This window comes from Antechinus flavipes, chromosome 2 (genome assembly GCF_016432865.1).
Source record: "Antechinus flavipes isolate AdamAnt ecotype Samford, QLD, Australia chromosome 2, AdamAnt_v2, whole genome shotgun sequence".
Classification (NCBI taxonomy): Eukaryota; Metazoa; Chordata; class Mammalia; order Dasyuromorphia; family Dasyuridae; genus Antechinus; species Antechinus flavipes.
The window spans coordinates 39,798,632-39,824,219 of NC_067399.1; the positions used below are offsets into that span (position 1 = coordinate 39,798,632).

Here is a 25,588-nt window from a genome sequence, read left to right on the forward strand (position 1 = left end):
AGGAAGAGAGTTGGAGAATAGAAAGTCCAAACTCCTTATTTTAGAGAAGAGGAAAATGAGACAAAAAGAGCCCAAGTGACTTGCCAAGGGTCACATAGTGACATAATAATAAGTATCTCAATATAGAAAATGATTGAACTATCCAAAGTATTAATTTGATTAGTATAATTGAATCTGAAAATCATTTTAATATGATGGCATCTTAATTTTAATACAAGTCCCAACAATGAATGGTGAATTTCCTTCCAGTCATTTGTCATTCTTGATTTCTTTAAGAAGTGTTTGGAAGTAAATTTATATAAGTTTTAACTGTGAATTGAGAGTGCATTTTATAGTTATTTGAATATGATTTTCCTTTCTGCAAGTCTTTCTTCTTTTCTGATGTGCCTATACATGGTCCTGGATCCTATCTTCTCCTGAATTTGTGTATACACAATCACAGGGGTGGAGTAAGAGAGGGTGTGTTTCTAAAGCTGATAAATCTATCAGAAAAGGAAGGTAGATGAATTTTCTGGTCTTACACTTAACACCGGTGCTGCTGCTCCCCGGTCCTTTTGTCCTGGCCAGTGCTTACTGTGAGACTGTGAGTCCCTCTCTGCCTGTGACTTGGCAGAAGGGCTTTGGGACCTGTCCCTCCCCTGTGCCTAGCTTGTCCCTGGCACAAACATTTAAAGATTGGGATTTGCCATCCTAATCTCTATACCAACGCTCCCCACTATCTGATCTGAGTTGGATGCAAGATACCTATAATGCTAGAATCCTGATGCACCATCTGGGTTCTCCCTCCCTAGACTGTGATGGACAAACGAAGTTTGTTGAAGGATCCCCAAAGGATGGTGATCTTCCCTCTTCCCCAGTATAGCTGCTCTCTTCCCACTCACCCCCATCGTGCTCATAATGTCTATTTCATATTCTTTAAATATGATCACGCCTGGGGCAAATCCCTTCTTGTCCCACTCTAATTATAGCTCTGGGAGCTGAAGCTAATTGAAGACTTGGAGAAGGTCATGTGCAGCAGAACAATATAACATATATTATATAAGAGAAGCTTTGCGTATGCCCCAGTTTCTTTTATTTCTTTTATTTTTAAAAATTTTATTTTTATTATTATTTTTCTTAGTCAAAACATACTTGCTCCAGTTTCTTCATCTGTAAGAAGAGGGCTTCAGATTCAATGGCTTCTGAGGTCTATTTCAGCTCACAGAGGCTCATGTTTGGGTTGGCTGTGAGACAATGGATATTTTAGCCATATTAAATTCCCAAGGTATCGAGGGTTAACAACGGGAGGGAGGTGGGGTAGGGAACAAACATACTTCTATACCAAGAAATTCTACATACTTGAAGTGTGAAAATATGAGTCTAAGCTGTTCCGAGGCTGAATTTGAATCCAGGTCCACTAGACTCAAAGGTCAGTACTTTTCCCATTACCTCACAGTTTAGTCCTGAGGCCTACAAGTCTACTGGATAGATAATGTATAGGAGATTTATAAGAGAGTCTGAACAGTAATCATACAAGGAAATATTATTTTTTCCATGTAAGATATATATTCCTGGTATATATAAAATTGCCCCCATTTTATAGATGCGGGAACTGAGACCCAGAGAGATTAAATTAAGCATGTTTACTCAGGGAATGAGAACCTGAGGCACTTTAGAGCCCAGATGACCATGGAGGTCATTGGTCAGTGGAACTAAAAGAAGGGTACTTGGATCCAGTGAAAAGGGCAGGGGGGACCAGGTCCCTCAGAAAGAAAAAAAAGGCAGGTTGTGTTTTGTTTTTTGATGAATTTGAGATCTCCTCGCCAGCATGTTTCCTTCATTAATATAAGGTGCCAGACCCTTCACATAGCAGTTTATTTGATTTCTGCCTAGGCTTTCTCATAAATCCTCAAGGGAGAATTTCTCACATTTAGGCCCTAAAATTCACAAGGTACATCTTGTCTGTGCACAGTTATTTTTGTTTTTGCCTCTCCTATTACAATGAGAGCCCTTTGGGGTTAGGGCCTATGTTTTCTGTCTCACTTCATACTCAGCATGTTTGTGAAAAACACTGAATAGATGCTTGTTGATGACTCATTGTCCAACAAAAGAGATGGAGACATAAGTCTTGGAATTATTTGTCCTTGGGAATATTTGAACAGAGGCTGAGTGAACCCTTGGTATCGAGGATAATTCTTGTTATTCTTCTTGTTCTTGTTCTTCTAATTCTCCTCCTTCTTCTTGTTCTTCTGCTACTTCTTCTAATTTTTCTTTTGTTCTTCTTCTGCTTCTTTCTTTTTCATCTTCTTGTTCTTGTTCTCCTCCTCTTGTCCTTGTTCTTGTTCTTATTCTTCTCACATTTCTAACTGAATCTCAAGTCTATATCTCTAGACTCGGGCACCTAAAATTGCCTTTTGATGTACCCTCTAGGTCTTGCCCCTGATAGAGATTCATATTCCATAGAACTTTCCAAAGGGAAATGGCCTTTTAAAGGAGGCTGGAGTAGGAAATAGGGGATTCCAAGAATGAATTTCAGACTAACGGAAGAGATCATCCAAGCCGACATTCTCATTTTTGAGATGAGGGTGCCTCCACCTGGAGATGATAACCCAGTTCTAGTGCTACTCTTCCAATATGGCCCCGGGAAGGCAGTAGGTGGAGTGGAGAGAGAAGGAAGGCAAGAGATCTGGCAGATCTCAAAGAGGACTTAGAACTCCCAGTCTTTTGTTACACTCTCTGGCTCACCCTCCCAATCTTGCTTTATCACTCTTTGTGGCCCTGAGGTGTATTGGACCCTTCTGGAGCCATCATATTCCAGAGGGTCCATCTCATGAGGAGGACTGAGTTCAAGTCCCTAACATCCATAAAGCTCTGGCCCTGGTACCTGGCGTGAGTTCAGGGTCCAGGAGTGGCTTAATGAAAATTGACCAAGTGATCAGACTTTGAAACAAGACATTTTATTTCAATAGTAGGAACCAAGTTCAGAGGCTAGGAAGATGGAGTCAGATGGAGGAGATGGAGAAATGGAGATGGTGAAGGCCTTTTAAGGAGAGGAGAGAGCTGGCCTGGTTGGAGACACAACATTATTCTGAAATACAAAAAAGAGGAGTGTGAATTATAATAGATTCTCTAAAGACAGCTTAGAATCTGGCAGATCTCAAAGAGGACTTATAACATCTGCCTTTTATCTCTTTAGCTCATCCACTCAGTCTTGTTATATCACTCTATGTGGCACTGAAGTGTGTTGGCCCCCTCTGGAGCCATCATATTCTAAAGGGTTCATCAAGTGAGGAGTACTAAGTTCAAGTCCAGTCCTCCACCTTCCTTTCCTTTCTCCTCTCTGCCTTGGTTATTCTTGCAGTGATAGCTTTGAGGAACAGCCACATTCAGGGGGAGATCTTGGAGTTGGATAGAATTGAGGAGGATGGAGGTCATTTCACACTGTCCAGGATTATCCACACCCTTGATTCTGCTGCCTCAATCATTTTCCTTTTGCACCATCACTGGTAATCACTTCTGCTCTTAAGTCTTCAGTGAGTCCCTATTTCTTACTGAGTAAATTTCAAACTTCTTGCAGAGTTCAAGACCTTCCACAATACAGCTTTCTAACTTTATTCTATGATACTCCTTTTTCCTTGTCCTAAATATGTCTTGTGTTTTTCTGATTCTGTGCCTTTGTTCATGTATTTTCTTATATCTGGCCCTTCATCCTTTTACCTGTCCAGTATTCAAATCTGGCCTCAGACACTTAACACTTCCTAGCTGTGTGACTCTGGGCAAGTCACTTAACCCCAGTTTCCTCAGCAAAAAAACAAAAAAAACAAAAAACAAAAAACAAAAACAAAAAACAAAAAACAAAAAACTAAAACTAAAACTAAAACAAAACAAAACAAAAAAACACCCTTTTATTTCTCACAACAATCCTAAGTGTTGTTTCTTATCTAGGCTTAATCTCTAATTAGTCCTTTTCTCAAACTGAGACTTGTTAAAGATCTGAGATTGAAAAGGCCAAGGTCTTCCACTGTATCCAAGGCCATCTCTAGTTTCCTTTATCTATATCTGGCCTCTGGACCCATATAGCTCTGGAGGGGAAAGTGAAGCTGGCGACTTTGCACAACCCTCCCTCACTTCAATCCAATTCACTTGCATGATACAGCATCACTTCTCTGATGTTTGAGAACGAAGGACAAATAACAACAACAAGAACAAGGTGCTTTTATTATCCCCCTTTTACAGATGAGGAAACTGAGGTTAACATACATTAAGTGACTAGTTTAGGGTCACACAGCTCAAAAGTGTCTAAGGCAGAATATGCCAAATCCAGCCCTCTACCTACTGCACAATTTAGTTGTCTCTCTGAAATCCTACCCTTTAAAAGTTCAACTCAAATGCTGCTTCTTCCAGGAGGCTTTTCCTGATTCACTCTGTCAGCAACAACTATTACTCCATTCTTGGACCTCATGTGGTTTCTCCTATTTAATGCCCTTATAATATAATATTGTATATTATAGTTATTTGTGCTTGCATCTTATCTACTTATTTGACTAGAAGTTTGAGGAGGGCATGGATTATAGATTATTTATTTTGTACAGCCCCGAGGACTGGGCACTTAATTTATGTTTGTTAAATTGATTTGAATAATCATGTCATATTGCATATAATGAGATAAGAACTGGACCTGTGATATCATTAATAACTAGAACTCTTAGATGAGGAAATTCCTTCTTACCAATGCAGGTTAGCCTCTTCTTTCTAACTTAACAGTCTTAGAAAGCTGTCTAGAACCTTAAGCTAGTAAATGATGATTCACACATGCATTGTATATATATAGTGTGTGTGTATATATATATATATATGCACACACACACATATATATTTACATATATTGTAATATATAACATATACATATATACATAACACAATATATATAAATATATGTATATTATATATACATTGCATATATATATAATATACACATATATCTATCTATACATCTTAATGTAGCTATTTATGTATTTATGTATCTATCTGTAAAAGCTATCTATTTTTGGTTTTATCCCTCGATTAGAGAGGAAGCTTCCTGGGGGAATGACCCTATCCCATCTAATGCTTATACCCTTCCCAACTCTTATATTCAGGCTCTATACACAGTATGTACTTTTAAAACCAATGCTGGCTGAATGGAATGGAAGACAGGTCCCCCCGTGCCCTCTGAATCAGTGATGCTACAGGCCCCTAGCTCTATCCAGTGCTTTTTGAACCTTACCCCAGATACAGTTTATCTCACACTGTCTCTCATCTCTGAAGTTGTTAAGGTTCCCATCACAGCCTGAGTAGAAGAACTTCTTGCATTTTTTGACAGTCCAGTCATAGAACCATCTCTCCTGCGGGGTGGCACAGGATCCCACTTTGAGAGGGAATTTGCACAGATCTGAGGGAAGAGCTTGAGTCAGGTCAATTCAACAAATATTCATTAAATGCCTACTATCGACAAGTCACTATGTTGAGCACAGGGAACCCAAACTTTTGTTCATTTGTTTTTTTTTTTTTAAGATATAGTTCCTGCCTTTATAGAGATTAGAGTCTGGTAATATTTATGCACACAAATTTCACTTTTGATAAAAGGTAAACTATAATAAAGAAAAAAAGACACCCCGACAAAAAGGTTTAGGACAAGGCTTCTGAATCTGGAGTTTGCAAACTTATTTTTAGGAAAAAATTGTATAATTATATTTCAATATGATTGGCTTTGTTGTTGTTTTTGTTTATTATGGGTTTTGATGTGGGGAGGGTGAGATAGTGAACCAGGTAAGAATGAAAGATTGCCATGCGATAGTGAGGGCTCTGTCAAGATCAGATAACATGAAATTTGTAGTGGAATTAGAAAAATTTCACAGTTTTATCCAACAGCATTCAGAAGTGCATGTGTTGTAGTGGCAAAGACTCATAGTAAAAATAATCCAGAGTTGGGGTTAGTAATGTATGGGCAGATATAGGACAAGAAAGTAAAGGATGCAAGAAATGGTAAAACTGTTCAAACATAGGATCAAAATTAAATGGAGCAAAGTGTGGATAAAGTGGAGAGGATAAATCTGGAGAATAAAAAAAGTGGAGGTTCTTAAGGGCATGGTGAGACTGAAGAGTGTATTGAAGAGTAGTGAATTAGAGGGAGAGATAGGAGACTTTAATCCAGGAGAAGAATTTCAAAGTCTAAAGTCATAGAATACAGTTATGAGTGATATTGTTATCCAAGATTTGACCATTGCTCTGGGTTGCTGAGGTAGAATCAAGGTGTGGGTCATGGGAGGTTGATGAAGTTGGAGACCAAACTATTCAAAGGTATATTAGTGTGTTTATTGAATTTGTTGACTTTAAAGGCTTCTAAGGATTGAGATTGATAGAAAGATTAGAATTCAGGTGATGAACTCCTTAAGAAAAAAGAATGATCTAGGGGCTGATAGATGACTGCAATAAGGATCTAGATAGATGGGGTCCACAGATCTGGTAATGGTCTGATAAGTGGTGATGTAGATGGATGGAATGAGCCTTAAAGGAAATGATGGAAGTGAGAGATGGTGGTAGAGAAATGGTATGGAAATGGCAGTGAAGAACAAGGAATATCTCAATTCCTCCTCTAAATCCAGCATGTTTGGGAGCATTGGGAAAGAAGCATCTAGCCATGGAGAGACTGACCAGAGATCCTAAATTTTCTATAGGAAGCCAGGTTTCTCTTATTGGCAGAAGATGAGAAGAGGCACAAGTGAAATTGCCAGAGAAGGCAAGACTGAAGTGATAGTAATGAGACCACCAGCAAAGCTATCATGGGGAAGAGATTTTTGCCTCAGTAAAAAGACACTTTGAATTATAAGGATAAAGGGAATAGGATATTCAAGTCCCCCCCCCCCCCCCCCCCGGGGAATTTGCAATTTGGTGGGGCCACCAAAATTTCAATGGGTGGCTCTGGCATCAACATCCATGACTGATCCCTCCAAACATAAGAACCTGGCTGAGGAGAAGGGTGGTAGCAAATGAAGGTGTTGGGTATTTTTGTCTGGGTACCTGAATCTTAAGACTCCAAGGCTGGACTGACTTAGAATCAAAGGGATGGGGAGGTGTGAAGCAGAAGACATCCTTCATAGGGAAAAGCACTTAATTCTCAATTTCAGTCTTCATTAACATAAACCCATTAGTACCACTGACACTTTGGAGTCCTATGATTTTGGTCAAGTTTGATTAGGATCTCTGAGGTTTGAGAGACCCTCCATTGCCTCCAACTCAATGGGGCTTAGAATCTTATAGCTCTGAGTCTAAAAGCCAATAGATAAGCATCACAGATGGTGAATAGGTCTCTGTGAGTCTCTTCAATAATCTCTAAGAAGGAAGAGATTGAGTATCTAGAAGTCATTCAAGATATCAAGTAAGCACTAACTTTCCAATCTCTGAGGCCCTGAACCAGTTCCATGTGGTCCAGTGGTTGCCAACTTGTGAATTATATTTTCCATAGAGATCTCCCTATTATGACAAGAAGCCGCCATGCCCTCAAACATTGTCACTGTGTCATTATATATTTTCTCATCTAGCAAAAGAAATAGAATAAAGAAAGGACAGCATTTGTGTTTCATTGTTATAACCATAACATCAAGAGGTGGAGTAGAACAACTTCAAGTTGGATATTGCATGGGCTCCATTTGAAGCATTTTGGAGCAACCAAGGCTAGAATCACATGAGAAGGGATCATAATCAGAACAATTGAAGGGAGTACCTACATTGATAAATCACAGATTCCTAGACTGAAATTTTTTTTTAATTAATAGATACTGATAGTACAACCTCCCTCACTTAGGAGTCCAATAAATAAGACATTAACAAAATCCATATTTTGAAAAGTCTTAGAGTGATGGTACTACCCTCATTTTGCCCTCCTTGCTTTGGATCCCCTCCAATATCCATAGAATCAACAGTATCTAAGACCCCCCTCTTCTTCCCTCTCTCCCCCCCCCCCCACTCAGTGCCTTTTAATCCTACCTGGTCCAGCACAGATTTTTCGGCAATGCTTTCGGGTGTCAAATCTATTCTCATTGCCTCTGCAGCCTCCATAGATAAACAGCTCACATGTTCCACTCTTGGGGTTGTAGTACCACTTGGGCATATAGGCTAGACATTCTCCTTCCTCCCGAGGCAAGTGGCAGATATTTGGAAGAGCTAATAAAATGGATGCAGAAAGAGCAATCTTGAACCCTGGACCAGAGGATGGAGAGCTACTGGATCTTAACCAGTCCTGAATCTATCTGTTGTCATCTAAACTTCTGAATATTGTTATCTGTGTCTGTTGTTGGGATCCAAAGGAAATTCTCTCATTTGTTCTACCCTGATTGATATCTAGAATGGTCTGTTCTCCTTACCCCCAACCAAAGAGAAATCTTGGAAGGTTTCCATATAAAAAGTGGTTGATAATCTGAGACCAGTGAGCTTTCTTTCCTTAAATTTTTTCCCTTCTTTGGTTTCTAAAGACCCTATTGAAACATTCAACTTGTATCTAAAGTTGATTAAGAGGAGGCAGGTTTTAAATCATATGGAGGCCAGAAAATTCCAAGGGAATATGGGAGAAAATGAGGAGTTACAAATTCAGATAGCAGAATTTCAAAGATAAGGTAAGTGAGGAGCTTGATGGGGTGTTCAGAAATGAATGAATATAGAAAATGCAATATGCATCCAATATTTCCAGTACCCACTACTCAGAATCACAGGTAACCATTAACATTAGGCTGTTTTGTGTGTGTGTGTGTGTGCCTCAGCAGAAAACATTGATAGAAAACTTTGCCTCAAAGTCTTCAAAGTCTCAGGGCTTCTCGGTGGGAAGCTCTTTTGTCAATAGAAAATTACAGCCTGGTGGATCATTTTGCTCAATGTTTAATGGAACCAGCTTAGGTCAATCTAGCAAATTTTGAGTCTTATCATCTTCATTCTCATGATACCAAGTGACTTAGAATGCAACAATGTTCAAGCTAGAATGGACCTTAGACATTATGGAGCATAATTATGGAGTTCCATAATTATGGAGCATCTCCTCTGGGGTTACCTTCCCAATTCAACACCAGAAGGCAGCTAATACCTTCAGATTCAAAGTCATCTATAGGTCTACACTCTAAAAACTATAGCTCATGAATCCCCAAGGGTGAACTTACCTTTAGCAGTCAAACAGTAGATATAATTACCTCAAAATGAAGGCATTTATTAAGATAGCATAGTTACAAAAGTAGCAACAAAACATTTCCCTCTTCCCCCACATGAATTTGGAGTATGTTTTTCCCCCAAACACACACACAGCATTAATGGGCACAAACTTAGAGTTCATTGGTAGTGAGATGCACATATAGGCAATAACGCAATCAAAGCAACACACTTTTGTAGACTGCAGGACTCCCATGTCCTTTTTCTTTTCTTGGTATCCCCGTGATGTTCCCTTTTGGGCAGTGTCCCTGGTGAATGCAATATTTCTTATCTAGGGAGCAACATCACTGGAAAATGTCATGACTGATTGAGGAGGGGAAAAAGAAATGTGTTCCCTTCCGGGTAAAGACCCAGGGTTCACACTCAACAAAATGACTTTTTGTCTAACCTTCTTTGACTGTCCCTAACTAGAAAGACCACCAGGTATATGGCCAAACTTTGACCAGACAACAAAAATGTGCCCTTCCTATCACACCAGGGGAAAATTTCCATCTTTTGTAAAGGAAATAAAGTCCTAGATCTGTCTTTGAACTTTTTGAATAGCACCTGTTCCTTCTGTTACCTTGCCTTTACTTTATGTGATTACATCAACTGGGTTAGGTTGCATGTAAACCCAGTCTCCTTCACTATGTTCTCCCCCCACCTCTAGTTAAACATTTACAGTCTTCAACAAATGGGTATGGGGTGTTTTGGGCACATTTATTCATATTACCAGTTCTAGATAATTCTCTAATGATTGGAGGAGGAGCAAAACATTCTTCTTTTGAGTGTTCTTCAGTGCCTTATACTGAAAAGTCTCAGCAAAACCCATTTGAATTCTCAAATAATCCAGAAATTAATATTCTTTCATGAGGGTCCATATTTATTATAGTTCATGGGTCTAGAAGTTGCTCTCACTCCTCAAATTTATGGTTTTACAATTCAGTAGACATCATTCTACAAAATTCCTTTGAATCATCCCTCAGATAAGACTCGAAAGACCTGTCCCAACCCAAAGATAATAAAGATAAGAATGAGTTAAAAGAAAATCAAAGTTTTCTAATTGGGATTAGTGACCTGCTGTTGACTGAAATTCACCAAAGAAACCAAATTTTTCTGGGTGCCCAAAATTTCTCATGGGATTCCTGCAACACATGGGACATTCCAGATGGAACTCCAAATTTATTGTGCTCCAGAAAAGGAAAGACAATTCAGAAAGATTCTCCCAAAGTATGAGGCTCTCAAAAAGGAATTTGGTATTTGAAGTTCATTAACCAGAACATCTAACTCTTTAGGCCAATCTTGACTAATGGATCTGAATTCCATAATGATCTCGGACAAACTGGATTCATGTCACAGTAAGCGATTAGTTTAGATGTGCTCAAAAGTTTTTAAAAAAAAAAGAACATAGATGTGTTCCGACAGTGTGATTTAAAGAAATTGTTGGATATTGATATCCTATGGAGACAACATCTATTTTCACCTTTTCTCTTTGTAATACAATATAGTACAGAATAATACAATAACAATATTTAAAGTGTTAACCATATAAAAAGTTATCTCAAAGAAACTGGTCTGACTTGAAAAATGAACCATATCAAAAAACTGTCCAAGTAGGATTTAAAATAAAATAAAAGAAGCTATTTTTTTCTTCAGGGAATCTCTGAAATACTTCTGGATGAAAAAATCTTACCATTGGGTCTCTACAAATGGGTACATTTCATATAAATCTATTTTCCTAATTGAGCACTCACAGGTTCAAAGGTTAACCAGTCAGTCAATCAAAATGTATTAAGCACCAGGTTAAATTCTTAGAGGGGGCATCTATTATCCCAGGTTCAATAGTGTTCTGTGAATCTAGACTCCTAAAACTATAGCTCATGAGTTGCAACAAGTGGGCTTAGTCTTACCATCTCCATTCTCATGATACCATGTGACTTAGAATGCAATAATGTCCAAGCTGGAATGGACCTTAGATAATAATTATGGAGCATCTCCTCTGGGGCTATCTTCCCAATTCCACACCAGAAGGCAGCTACCATATATTATATTTTATAAATATATTATTTAATATTGTATATTATATAATGGCTACTAGATATAATTAGTTCAAAGCAAAGGCATTTATTAAATAATACAATGAGAATAGTAGCTACAAAACATTCCTTCTCTCATTCTCTATATACCTGGAGTATATTCTTGCACAAATACATACAGCATCAGTGGAAAAAATAGGCACAGCTCAGGAAAACATTAGAAGTGAGAAGAGGGTGTCAAAAGAGAAAGAATATTTATTAGGTTTCTTCTATGTATCAGGTGCTGTGCTAAGTGCTTGTTTGCCTTTTGGCAATGGACTTCCAGAGAGATTCTTTCAATGTGGAAAAATAGGGCATCTGGCAGCCCAATGTAGACATAGAGATAGAGTGAGAGGACAGGGTGAGAGAAGACCTAAAACCCTATGTCCAAAATGCAAATGGGGTTTCCACTGGGCCTCAGAATATAGATTGACCCAGAGAAATGAGAGGCAGGCCCAGCTCCAAAATCTCAAACATAAACAGGTGGAGCATGATGGTAGCCGAGGTTATACCCAGAGAGTCTGTAGAAGTTCAGGATTCTGATATGATCAATCAGCCAAAAAGCAACCAGATGGAAGAAAGGGATTACAATTGGGGAGAATACAGGCTTTTTAACCCAACAGAAGGGCAGTGTCCAGTGGAAGCAGCTCCAGTGTAATTGCCAGGTGATGTGGAGAGAAAGTGGTAAAAAGAAGGGACTAGATAGATTAATTGCTTGGGAGAAAGAGTTTGCTTGTATCTCTACAGATGAAGAAGGAATCAGATGGTGCTAACAAGCCATATTCGCCTTGTCCATGGAGAGAGAGAGAGAGAAAACAGTGAATAACCTTGAAACAAAGGAGAAGACCTAAGAAACATCTGACACTGAAAGAGCATGGCTGATAATGAGACTGTTACCAAACTTCAAACCCAGCAGGAATCATTTGATTTCCTGAGATAAATAATTGTTGATAAGACTATTGCAAAACTTCAAGACCTTCAGGAATCATTCAATTCCCTGAGATGAAAAATTGTTGATAAGACTGTTACGGAACTTCAAAATCTGCAGGATTCATTAGATTCTCTTACACATAATGAGAATATTGCAGAACTTCAAAACTGGCAGGAATTATTGGATTTCTGGCACATGAAGTAATGGATAATATGTTGGTTTTGGACTATTTCTAGGACTTATGGATATGTATAATACCTCATGTTGATTCATGTTATTTGTTACCTCACTACTAGCCTGTGTTACTATGTGCTTATGTAATTTATGTAATTATGTGTAATACCTCCCATGTTGATATTATGTATACCTGTTTCAAGTGAGACCCTTCAGAAACCCACTAATCTGGTTTGATTACCCATTTCCCTTTGGTGTTTTTATCTCCCTTCCTGAGACATCAGGGAGGGCATGATCACCTTCTTTTATGGTGTTTTCACCCCTTTTTTGAGGAGTCAGGGAAGGCATGATCACCTCTTTTTTGAGGGTTCTCACCTCCTTGAGAAGTCAGGGAGAGTAACCACCTTATCTTCTAAAACAAAAGAAAGCAGGAGATGTTATGGGCCAGAACTCTGAATCTGAAACAAGGATTCTTACAAGATGCTAATTCAGTGGAATTGATGAGACAATAGTTATCTAGTTTAATTTGGTGATTAATAGTTCTCTAGTTCAGTATGATTGATTTAATCTTACAACAAATAATGGTTTCCTAATGATATAATGATTGTTTATACTCAATATAGAGCATATAAGCTGGGAGCCCCAGTTAGATCCATCCAGAAAACACAACAAAGAACATTACAATTACAAGAAGGGATTGCTTCATTCTTTGAACTCATATTCCCAGAGTAAACCACAGTGTAGCACATAGTAGGCACTTAATAAATACATGTTGGTTGGTGGAAGAAGACTTTTCCCTTTTACATTCATTTATTCACTCAACTGTGGTATAGTGGGAAAAGTCTTGGAACTAGAGTTAGGAAGAATTGGGTCTGAATTCTTGTTCTTATATTTTTAAGCTGGATGTCCCTGGACAAATTACTTCAGGGTCCTCATTAATAAAATGGGGATAATAATGATTCCACTACTGACTTTGAAAGGTTGTTGTATCATAACATAACATAATATAACATAACATAACATAATATAACATATATAAAGTTTTTTGAAAACCATAAAAATCTATATAAATTGAAGCTATTATTATTATTATTATTCATTAATTTAGCCAGCCAATAAACATCCACAAAACACCTACTATGTACATGGTCCTGTCCTATGAAATAGGAATACAAAGAAAAACAAAATTTTTACTTTTAGGGAACTAAGGGATATAGTTCCTGCCAAAAATAGTGTTGAAAGCACTGAATCTTTCAATGAGAGGAGTTAGATTGTCTATGTCTGTTTTTCTCTGCTTCTGTTTCTGTCTCTTTCTCTCTGTCTGTCTCTGTTTTTCTATCTCTCCCTCCCCCTTCTCTATCTCTCACTCTTTTTCTGTCTCTCTCCCTCCTTCTGTCTTCCTCCCTTCCTTTCTGTCTCTGTCTCTCCTTCCCCCTCTCTTTCTCTCTGTCTGTCTCTATCCCTCTCTTTTTCTTTCTATCTTTCTCTCTGTGTATGCTTTTTTCTGTCTCTTTTTCTTTATCTCTGTTTCTTCTGACACCCTCTCTTTCTCTTTGCCTGTCTCTCTGACTCTATCTCGCTCTTTGCCTCTTTCTCTGCGTCTCTCTGTGTCTCTCTTCTGTCTTTTTCTGTGTTTCCCTCCCATGTCTCTGCCTCTGCCTCCCTCCCACATCTCTGTCTCTGTCTTTCTGTCTCTCTATGTTTTTGTCCATCCTTTCCTTCTCCTCCTCCTCCTCCTCCTTCTCCTCCTCTTTCTCCTCGTACTCCTCCTCTTCCTTCTCCTTCTTCTCTTTATCTTCCTCCTCCTTCTCCTCCTCCTCTTCTGTCTCTCTATTTGTCTGTGGGTCTCTTTCTCTATCTCTCTGTCTCTCTGTCTTTCTCTTTATTTTTCTGTCTCTCTCTGTGTCTCTGTCTCTCTCTGTCTCTTCATCCTCTCCTTTTCTGTCTCTTCTTTTTTGTTTGTTTCCCTTGCTCCCTGTCTGTCTGTCTTTGTCTCTCCCCTCTTTCTTTCTCTGTCATTGTCTCTTTTTCTCTTCCCCATCTCTGTCTGTTTCCCCGTCTCTGCCTCTCTCTCTGCCTCTCTCTGTTTCTGTTTCTGTCTTTCTCTTTATTTCTGTCTCCCATTGTTTCTGTCTTTCTGTCTGGCTGTCTCTCTCTCTCTCTCATCTCTGTCTCTGTATCTCTGTCTTTGTCTCTCTCATTCTATCATCTCTCTTTGTCTCTCTCTGTATGTCTCTGTTTCTTTTTGTCTTTTTATCTCTCTCTCTTCCCCTGTCTTTGTCTCTGCCTTCTTGTCTGTCTGTCTGTCTCTGTCTCTCTTCTTTTTTGTGATCCTGGGTAAGTTGTTGGCCATAGGGTTTTCTTTCATGACCTCTGAGGTATTTTCCAGAGCTAAGATCATCGCAAAAGAGCTAAGGATCTTAGAGTCCCTAAAGTCAGAGGGTAAACTTGAACTCAGGTCTTTCTGATTCTAAGATTATCACTCCCTTAGCTATGAATCAAACTGAAATGCTGGAATGTACTTAGAGTTCTGCCCCTGTCTCCCCTTCATACTGCCTCCATATTTTCTTCTCCCTTGTCCCTTCCTTTCCCAGTCCCTCCCCTCCCTAGGAAAAATCTTTTTGGTACTTACTTTTATTTTTCTGCTTTGCTGATACAAGTAGCAGGTCCAAGTAGGGGAGGATGAGAGGGAAGAGTAAGAGAGCAGCAAGGACCCTTTGAGCCATGCTCACTCAGCAGTGCGTAATCCCCAGCAGGAGGGATTTCTTATGTAGCCAGTCAGCCAGCCAGGTAGGGTGGAAGGAGAGGCCAGGGAAGGGCCAATCAGTCCTCTTAGAGCTCTTGACCTTCTGGGATGACTGTTGCTTACCTGCCCAACTGGTGCCCCATGGTCACCCACCAGGTAGGATCGTGGGCTGGGTGTTCTTGGCCTGGGGAGTAAGTGGAACAAATTAAAAGGGAGCCAGGAACACCAGGAATGAGAGCCAGAGCCCTGAGGCCTCTGGTCCAGACACTGTGGGAGACAGCCTTCCTGACCAAGGTTTAGAGGGGGGCAGGTGCTGGAAGATCAGAGAGAGATCTTTGATATCTCAGAAGCCAGGAGGGAATTCACTCAGAGATTTTCAGCAGCTTTGGCTGGTGCCCATCTACAACAGCCCTGACCATAGTCATTCAGAGCCTGCTAGAAAACCTTCATCCAGTGATGGGGAACTCACTACCTTTCCAGGAAATCCATTTCATTTTGGGGAGCTACAATTGTTAGGAAGCTTTTCCTTATTTAGATCTAAACTCTGTCTTTCAGAATTGCCCCTAATTCTGCTCTCTAAGGTCAAACTGGATGGAACAACTTAAAATATAGAACTGAATCTTCTCCTTTAGAGTGGGAGTTCCTTGAGAATAGACATTGTTGGGGCAGCTAAGTGGTGCAGAGAATAGAGCACCAGCCCTGAATTCAGGAGGACCTGAGTTCAAATCTAGTCTCAGACACTTAACACTTCCTAGATGTGTGATCCTGGGCAAGTCACTTAACCCCAATTGCCTCAGCAAAGAAAGAGAATAGACATGGTCATTTGTTTTTCTTCATATTCTTTATTTGCCTCAGTTTCCTTAACTGTAAAATTAGGATAATAATAGTACCTACTTAAGGATCCAAGGAAATCATATTTATAAAAATCCTTATTGCAGTGCCTGGCACATAGTAGATGCTATATAAATGCTTATTCCCTTCCCTTCTTTATATCTCCTGTACTTCACAGTCATCGCTCACCTTTGCTACATGACTAGCCTTTCTTCTCTATCTATTGTAAAGGAGCTGATAAAGTTCTGGAAAGCCAGGACCTAATGGCAGAAAAGTTTCAGGTAATGACACTTTCAACCAACTGCAAAAACTCAGCCATTTAAGGTGATGCTTTTTTGAAGTTCAAATAAATCCCTTGAATCTGAAGGGAGCCATGCCATTGGACAACCAATGATTGCACATGCCCCAAGGTGACTCTGAAAAGAAACTGTTGGGGCAGGAGCCAGTAGTCAAGAGGAATCCAGCTTATCATACCCTGGAAGAGAGGGTGCTAGCTCACAAGTGAGTGTGAAAATCATTGATCATCAAAATGAGAGAATTGGTTCCACTGGAAAACTATTTTCAATCAATCCATAAACAGATATTTATTAAAGATTTATTTTGTGCCAGGAGCTGGAGATACAAATACCAAAGAATAAAAAAAGTTTTCCTTTCTTTTAAAAATATATATTTTCAATTATCAAACTTTCATTTTCCTCCCCATGTCTTCCTACTCACTAGAAAGGAAACTAGAACAGAAGAAACAAAGAAAAAAAGGAAGGAGGAAGAGAGAAAAAGGAAAAAAGAAAATGATATTAAATTCCTATATTCAAGAGTGTATAAGTATATGTTTAATGATTGGTTTTCTAAAAAATGTACAATTTAAAAAATAAATGTAAAAAGGGGATAGCTAGATGGCACAATAGATAGAGCATCAGTCCTGAAGTCAGGAGGATCTGAGTTCAAATCTGACCTCAGACACTTAACACTTCCTAGCTGTGTGACCCTAGACAAGTCACTTAACCCCAACTGCCTCAGCCAAAAAAAAAAAAAGTAAAAGATGTACAATTCCAAGTAGTTTTTGAATTTAATTTTTCAGCATTTTTAAAAGTTGTATTTTTATTGTATATATATTTAGATTATAGATTTATTTTTATTTGTTTTATTAAACATTTCCCAATATAATTTCAATCCATTTTAGACCCCAAGTTTCCTAATTTACTTTCTTTTTTCCTATTTTATGACTATTATGATTGAGCTCTGCTCCTGGAATTCAGGGGTCACTGTCCTAAGCTTCTTGTATAACTCTGAGCCTTGACATTGAGCACAATGGCCCCTTGTGTTTGGTGCCTTGCTCATAGAAGGGGGTAGCCCTACCTGCCCTCTCCAGGCAATAATTTGGTTTCCAGGGCTGGTAATTTGCCTTCTGTGCTAAGACTGGAGGCTGTCCCACTGGTATGTTTTGCTACTGAGCCAAGCTAGAGAGACTGCTGTGATTAAGACCTTTTACTGGCTTTCTCAAATGCTGTCTGTGCTTGGCTAAACACCCCTTTCAATTCAGTGAGACTGACCTTTCTTGAAGTCTTTCTAATCTGTTTTTATATGGAGAGTGATTTCATCCCACCCTATTCTGTCCCTTTGGAGTTACTAGGTTTTTTTTGATTGAATATACCTCAAAGTTTACAAATGCCTACTAAACCATCCTAGAGCCAGCAGTAATTTATATTATTGCATGAGGTACAGATCTAGTTTTCTTTTAGTATTCAATATGTAATTGGTACTATTTGACAATGCATAATTTTAAGAGTAACTATTAAGAGGAAAATGGTCATTCTGTTTTCATTAATAAATATTATTTTATGTCATTTTTAGAAACAATTCACGAAGAATTAAAAAAACTCTCATTTTATCTATTTTCTGGATACACCAGAGATATCCAGAGATAGTAATAAACTGTTTTGGTGAATAGCAAATAAATGCTTAAAACTAATTTTATTACCATATTCTCATCTCTACTTTCCACTGTAATACATATTTATATATGAATGAATGAATGAAATAACTAAATAAGAAAAGAGAAAGAGAAGTTCAGAGTTTTGCTAAAGTCATGGTTTTCTCCAATGCATTTTGTACTCTCAGATCTATTCATAGACCATATACCCATGTATCTAAAATGGTCTTTTGAATGGTTGTCATTTTCTTTTTAATTAATTAATTAATTATGTTTTAAAATCTATTATTATAACTTTTTATTTACAAAACATATGCATGGGTAATTTTTCAACATTGACTCTTGCAAAGCCTTCCATTCCAACTTTTCCCCTCCTCCTCCCCCCCTTCTCTCCTCTAGATGGCAGGTAGTCCAATATATGTTAAATATGTTAAAGTATATGTTAAACCCAATATATGTATACATATTTATACAATTTTCTTGCCGTACAAGAAAAATCAGTCTCGGAAGAAAGAAAAAACCTGAGAAGGAAAACCAAAATGCAAGCAAACAATAACAGAAAGAGTGGAAATGTTATTTTGTGGTCCACACTCATTTCCCATAGTTTTCTCTCTGGATGTAGCTGATTCTCTTCTTTACTGAACAATTGGAACTGATTTGAATGCTCTCATTGTTAAAGAGAGCCATGTCCATCAGAATTGATGATCATATAATCTTGCTGTTGCTGTGTATAATGATCTCCTGGTTCTGTTTATTTCACTTAGCATCAACTCATATAAGACTTTCCAGGCATCTCTGAAATCATCCTGCTGGTCATTTCTTACAGAATAATAATATTCCATAACATTCCTCTACCACAATTTATTCAGCCATTCTCCAATTGATGGGCATCCATTCACTTTTCAGTTTCTGGCCACTACAAAGAGCACTGCCACAAACAATTTTGCACATGTGGGGCCCTTTCCCTTCTTTAAGATCTCTTTGGGATAGAAGGCCAGTAGAAACATTGCTGGATCAAAGGGTATGCACAGTTTGATAACTTTTTGAGCATAGTTCTAAATTGCTCTCCAGAATGGTTAGATTTGTTCATAATTCCACCAAAAATGCATCAGTATCCCAGTTTTCCCACATTCCCTCCAATATTTGTCCTTGCCTCTTCCTGTCATCTTAGCCAATCTGACAGACGTGTAGTGGTATCTCAGAGTTGTCTTAATTTGCTTTTCTGTGATTAATAATGATTTGGAGCACTTTTTCATATGACTAAAAGTAGTTTAAATTTCTTCATCTGAAAATTGTCTGTTCATAGCCTTTTACCATTTATCAATTCAAGAATGGCTTGATTTCTCATAAATTTGAGTCAATTTTCTATATGTTTTGGAAATGAGGCCTTTATCCGAACCTTTGAGTGTAAAAATGTTTTCCATACATCACCAACAAAATCCAACAGCAAGAGATACAAAGAGAAATTCCATTCAAAATAACTGTCAACAGCATAAAACATTTGGGAATCTATCTACCAAAGGAAAGTCAGGAATTATACAAGCAAAATTACAAAAAACTTTCCATACAAATCAAGTCAGACTTAAATAATTGGAAAAATATTAAGTGCTCTTGGATAGGCCGAGCAAATATAATAAAGATGACAATACTCCCTAAACTAATCTATTTATTTAGTGCTATACCAATCAGACTTCCAAAAAACATTTTAATGATCTAGAAAAAATAACAACAAAATTCATATGGAAGAACAAAAGATTGAGAATCTCAAGGGAATTAATAAAAAAAAATCAAATGAAGGTGGCTTAGCTGTACCTGATCTAAAACTATATTATAAAGCAGCAGTCACCAAAACCATTTGGTATTGGCTAAGAAATAGATTAGTTGATCACTGGAATAGGTTAGGTTCACAAGACAAAATAGTCAACTATAGTAATCTAATGTTTGACAAACCGAAAGATCCTAACTTTTGGGATAAGAATTCATTATTTGACAAAAACTGCTGGGATAACTGGAAATTAATATGGCAGAAATTAGGCATGGACCCACACTTAACACCATATACCAAGATAAGATCAAAATGGGTCCATGACTTAGGCATAAAGAATGAGATTATAAATAAATTAGAGAAACATAGGATAGTTTATCTCTCAGACTAGTGGAGGAGGAAGAAATTTGTGACCAAAGATGAACTAGAGACTATTATTGATCACAAAATAGAAAATTTTGATTACATTAAATTAAAAAGCCTTTGTACAAACAAAATTAATGCAAACAAGATTAGAAGGGAAGCAACAAACTGGGAAAACATCTTCACATTAAATGTTCTGATAAAGGTCTCATTTCCAAAATATATAGAGAATTGACTCTAATTTATAAAAGCCACTCTCCAATTGATAAATAGTCAAAGGATATGAACAGACATTTTTCAGATGATCAAATTGAAACTATTTCCACTCATATGAAAGAGTGTTCCAAATCTCTATTGATCAGAGAAATGCAAATTAAGACAACTCTGAGATACCACTACACACCTATTAAATTGGCTAAGATGATAGGAAAAAATAATGATGAATTTTGGAGGGGATGCCGGAAAACTGGAACACTGATGCATTGATGGCGGAGTTGTGAAAGAATCCAACCATTCTGGAGAGCAATCTGGAATTATGCCTAAAAAGTTATCAAACTGTGCATACCCTTTGATCCAGCAGTGCTACTACTGGGCTTATACCCCAAAGAGATACTAAAGAAGGGAAAGGGAAAAAATGTTTGTGACAGCCCTGTTTGTAGTGGCTAGAAAGTGGAAAATGAATGGATGCCCATCAATTGGAGAATGGTTGGGTAAATTGTAGTATGTGAATGTTATGGAATATTATTGTTCTGTAAGAAATGACCAGCAGGGAATACAGAGAGGCTTGGAGAGACTTACATGAACTGATAGTAAGTGAAATGAGCAGAACCAGAAGATCATTATATACTTCAACAATGATACTGTATGAGGATGTATTCTGATGGAAGTGGATCTCTTCGACAAAGAGATCTAACTCAGTTTCAATTGATCAATGATGGACAGAAGCATCTACACCCAAAGAAAGAACACTGGGGAATGAATGTAAACTGTTTGCATTTTTGTTTGTCTTTCCGGATTATTTATACCTTCTGAATCTAATTCTCCCTGTGCAATAAGAAAATTCGGTTCTGCACACATATATTGTATCTATACTGTGACATATTTAACATGTATAGGACTGCTTGCCATCTGGGGAGGGGGTGGAGGTAGAGAGGGGAAAAATTGGAACAGAAGTAAGTGCAAGGGATAATGTTGTAAAAAATTACCCTGGCATGGGTTCTGTCAATAAAAAGTTATTTTTAAAAATTATAAAATAAAATAAAATGAAAAAAAGTTTTCCCAGTTTATTGCTTCCCTTCTAATCATGTGTGCATCAGTTTGTTTAGTTACAAAAACTTTCTAACTTAATATAATCAAAATTTTCTATTTTGTAATCTGTAATGATCTCTAGTTCTTCTTTGGTCACAAATTCCTTCCTCCTCCACAGGTCTGAGAGGTAAGCTATCCTATGTTCTTCTAATTTATCTATAATCTCATTTTTTATATCTAGATCATGAACCCATTTTGACCTTATCTTGGTTTATGGTATTAAGTGTGAGTCAATGCCTAGTTTCTGCCATACTAGTTTCCAATTTTCCCAGCAGTTTTCTCAGATAATGAATTCTTATCCCAAAAGCTGGGGTCTTTGGGTTCATCAAACACTAGATTGCTATAGTTATTAGCTATTTTGTCCTGTGAACCTAACCTATTCCACTGAATTTATTGGCATAAAGCTGGACAAAGTAACCCTTAATTATTGCTCCTATTTCCTCTTCATTAGTGGAAAGTTCTCCCTTTTCATTTTTAAGACTAACAATTTGATTTTCCTCTTTCCTTTTTCTAATCAAATTTGCCAAAGATTTATTTATTTTTAGATTTTTTCATAGAACCAATTCTTAGTTTTATTTATTAATTCAATAGTTGTTTTATTTTATTTTATTTTATTAATCTCTCCTTTTATTTTTAGAATTTCAAGTTTAGTATTTGATTGGGGGGTTTTAATTTGCTCTTTTTCTAGCTTTTTAAGCTGCAAGCCCATTCATTGATCTTCTCTTTCTCTATTTTATGCAAGTAAGCCTCTACAGATATAAAATTTCCCCTTATTACTGCTTTGGCTGCATCCCACAAATTTTGGTATGTTGTCTCATTACTATTATTCTCTTGGAGAAATTATTGTGTCTATGATTTGCTGTTTCACCCATTAATTTTTTAGGATGAGATTATTTAGTTTCCCATTACTTTTTGGTCTATTTTTTCCTGGCTTTTTGTTGAATGTAGTTTTTATTGCATTGTGATTTGAAAAGAATGCATTTACTATTTATGCCTTTCTGCATTTGATTTTGAGGCCTTTATGTCCTAAAATATAGCAATTTTTTTGTATAGGTTCCATGAACTGCTGAGAAGAAAGTGTACTCCTTTCTGTCTCTATTTAGTTTTTTCCAAAGATCTATCCTAACTTTTCTAGTATTCTATTTACCTCTTTAACTTCTTTCTTATTTATTTTGTGGTTAGATTTATCTAATTTTGAGAGGGCAAGGTTGAGATTTCCCACTGTTATAGTTTTGCCATCTATTTCTTCTTGCAGCTTTCTTAACTTCTCCTTTAGGAATTTAGATGCTATACCACTTGGTGAATATATGTTTAGTATTGATATTGCTTTATTATCTATGGTACCCTTTAGCAAGATATACTTTTCTTCCTTATCTCTTTTAATTAGATCAATTTTTGCTTTTGCTTGATCTGAGATCAGGATGGCTACCCCTGCTTTTTTTTTTTTTTACTTCACCTGAAGCATAATGGATTCTGCTTCAGCCTTTTATCTTTATCTTTACTCTGTATGTATCACCCTGCTTTAAGTGTGTTTCCTGTAAACAACATATTGTAGGATTCTGGCCTTTAATTCAGTCTGCTATCTGCATCCACTTTATGGGAGAGTTCACCCCATTCACATATATGGTTAAAACTACTAATTCTGTATTTCCTGCCATCTTATTATCCCCAGATTATACTTTTCTCTTTCCTTTCCCCCTTATCCCCTTCCCCAGTATTTACCTTAGCAGCACCACTTGCCTGAAGTAGCTCTCCTCCTTTAGAATCCCTCCCCCTTAGAGTCCCTCCTCCTTTCTTATACCTTTCCTCTACTATTTCTGAATTCCCTTCTATTTAGCCTGCCCCTTCCTTTTTCTGCTTTTCACCTCCTACTTTTCAATGAGGTGAGCCAAATCTAATGAGAGTAAGATTCACACAATGTTTGTCCCCTGCCTTCTTTCCTTCAGATACATGATTTTCAGGGAGTCCAGTAACCCTTAGGTGATCGCTCCTAGATCTGTTTTCCAGGTCTGTTGTTTTCCCAAGTAGATATTTAAGTTTTTTTATTTTTTCATTTTTTTTGGTTTTGCTTGATTGATTCTTCATGTCTCATCAAGTCATTCATTTCCATTTGTTCCATTCTGATTTTTAATTTTTTTTCATTTACTTTTTTAAAACTTTTTTTTTTGTATTTGTCCAATTGAGTTTTTAAATGAGTTGTTTTGTTCTATGGATTTTTTTCCATTTCATAATTTTTTAAAAAGAATTATTTTCTTTTTCCAGTTCACAAATTTTGTTTTCCTGGGAGTTCATTACCTTTTCCATTTCACATTTCAGGAGTTATTTTCTTTTTTCACTTTATCAAATTTTTCTTTTAATGAGTTACATTCCTTTTCCAAACCCTTTTGCAAAGCTTTCCTTTACTTTCCCCATTTTTCCTCTAGCTCTTTTTTGAGATCCTTTTAAAATTTTTTCTAGGCAAACCTTGTGTGATGGGGATCAGCTTATATCACCCTTTGGGGCTTCATCTGGAGACAAACCCTGAGTCTTCTCAGGGTTTTAAATCTGTTCTTCTCTTTCACTATAGAAGCTCTCTATAGTTAGAGCTCACTTTGCCTTTTTATTCATTTGTTAAAAAAAAAAAAAAGTTGGTATCTGCTTTTAGGGCAAGCAGGTTCCAAGCTTCCTCTACAGACTAGGAAGTGGCAGCAGCTGCGCTGAGATCATGTTGAGTCACTCCTGGTATTGGGTGGGTGTGTCTAGGTCCCATGAGACTCCGGGGCTTTGGGGTATACTCTTTATCTTTTGCATTTGTGTTGGATGTTTTATAACTTCTCTGCTGATCTATTGGTTTGCATCCAGGGTAGAGTAGCCAACACTGTGGCAGAATTCTTCCCATAGACTCTGGGCCCCATGGAGATTGCACCCTGCCCTATGTCTGCTCAGTGTGTGCTGGCTTCTGTGCTCTGCCTCCCTGCCTGTGACTGACCTCCTCCCATGCTTGCACCTGATCAAAACAGACCTTTTCTGGTTATCTTCCAGATTATCTTCGGCTAGTAATTTGCTGCACTCCCAATATTTGTGGATTCTGCTAGTCAAGCACTATTTCAGAGGCTAAATTTTGTAATTAATGTGAGTGTAGTAGGGGAGCTCAGAAAGAAACGTGTGTCATCTCTGCCATCTTGGCTCTGCCCCCTGAATGGTTGCCATTTTCTCATAATTTAGAAAATACTGAAGATATAGCATTAGCATAGACAGTTTGATTTGAAAATTGTTCTTTTTTCTTATCAGGCTGTGCATATCCTTTGAGTCACCAGTGTTTCTACTGGGCTTGTATCCCAAAGAGAATCTTAAAGGAAGGAAAGGGACCCTTATGTGCAAAACTGTTTGTGGCAGCCCTTTTTGTAGTGGCAAGAAACAGGAAACTGAGAATGGCTGAACAAGTATGGTATATGAATGTTATGGAATATTATTATTCTGTAAGAAATGACCAGCAGGATGAATACAGAGAGACTTACATGAACTAATTGAAATGAGCAGAACCAGGAGATCATTGTACATGGCAACAAGAAAACTATAGATCAATTCTGATGGAAGTGTCTCTCTTCAATAATGAGATGATTCAAACAAATTCCAATTGTTCAGTGCTGAAGGGAGTCATCTACACCCAGAAAGAGGATGAAGGGAACTGAGTGTGGATCACAACATAGCATTCTCACTCTTTCTGTTGTTGTTTGCTTGCATTTTGTTTTCTTTATCAGATATTATTTTTCCTTCTTGAGCTGATTTTTCTTGTGCAGCAAGATAACTATAAATATGTATACATATATTGAATTTAACATATATTTTAACATATTTAACATGTATTGGACTACCTGCCATCTAGGGGAGGGGTGAGAGGAAGGAGGGGATAATTTGCAACAGAAGGCTTTGCAAGGTTCAATGTTGAAAAATTATCCATGCATATGTTTTGTAAATAAAAAGCTTTAATAAAAAAAACCATAAAAAAGAGAAAATTGTTCTTTTTCAAGACTAAACTGGAAAGTCTATTACCTTATAAAAATTGTGTTCCAGAGATAGTCATAATACATTTTAGTGAAGAGCAAATTTTATTTTCATAATTTTATTATCATAATTATTATGTAACCTTATCATATGTTCCTATCCACTTCTGCCCTAATACATTTGTGTCTTTAATTAGTTAACTACTCCTAAGTCCCAAAAGCATATTAGGATGTAGCAGGGTCACTTGAATGTACTTACTTGGAATGTACTTACTTGGAAATTCCATTTATTT

At 37.5% G+C, this 25,588-nt stretch overlaps 1 protein-coding gene across 2 annotated transcripts; it reads right to left on the minus strand.

Annotated features, from left to right (window-relative positions):
* Positions 1-2,914: 2,914 nt before the first annotated feature.
* LOC127547618 (BPTI/Kunitz domain-containing protein-like) lies at positions 2,915-15,233 on the minus strand. Of its 2 annotated transcripts, none has more exons than XM_051974537.1 (4): positions 15,002-15,233; positions 8,005-8,181; positions 5,267-5,410; positions 2,915-3,067 (listed from the first exon to the last, which is right to left on the minus strand). In XM_051974537.1, coding segments are annotated over exons 1-4 (417 nt in total). In that variant the 5' UTR covers positions 15,096-15,233; the 3' UTR covers positions 2,915-3,065. The 2 variants fall into 2 exon arrangements, with proteins under 2 accessions (XP_051830497.1, XP_051830496.1); XM_051974536.1 differs by having other exon boundaries at positions 5,246-5,410; positions 15,002-15,224.
* Between the last annotated feature and the right edge of the window lie 10,355 nt (positions 15,234-25,588).

Bases quoted from the DNA above. Each gene is read 5' to 3' on its own strand.
- LOC127547618 (XM_051974536.1), bottom strand. From the start codon at position 15,095: ATGGCTCAAAGGGTCCTTGCTGCTCTCTTACTCTTCCCTCTCATCCTC. The intron at 8,182-15,001 runs GTAAGTACCAAA...CCATTTTATTAG, and splicing joins AGCAAAGCAGAAAAATAAAA to CTCTTCCAAATATCTGCCAC. The intron at 5,411-8,004 runs GTAGGATTAAAA...CTCTTCCCTCAG, and splicing joins AAAAATCTGTGCTGGACCAG to ATCTGTGCAAATTCCCTCTC.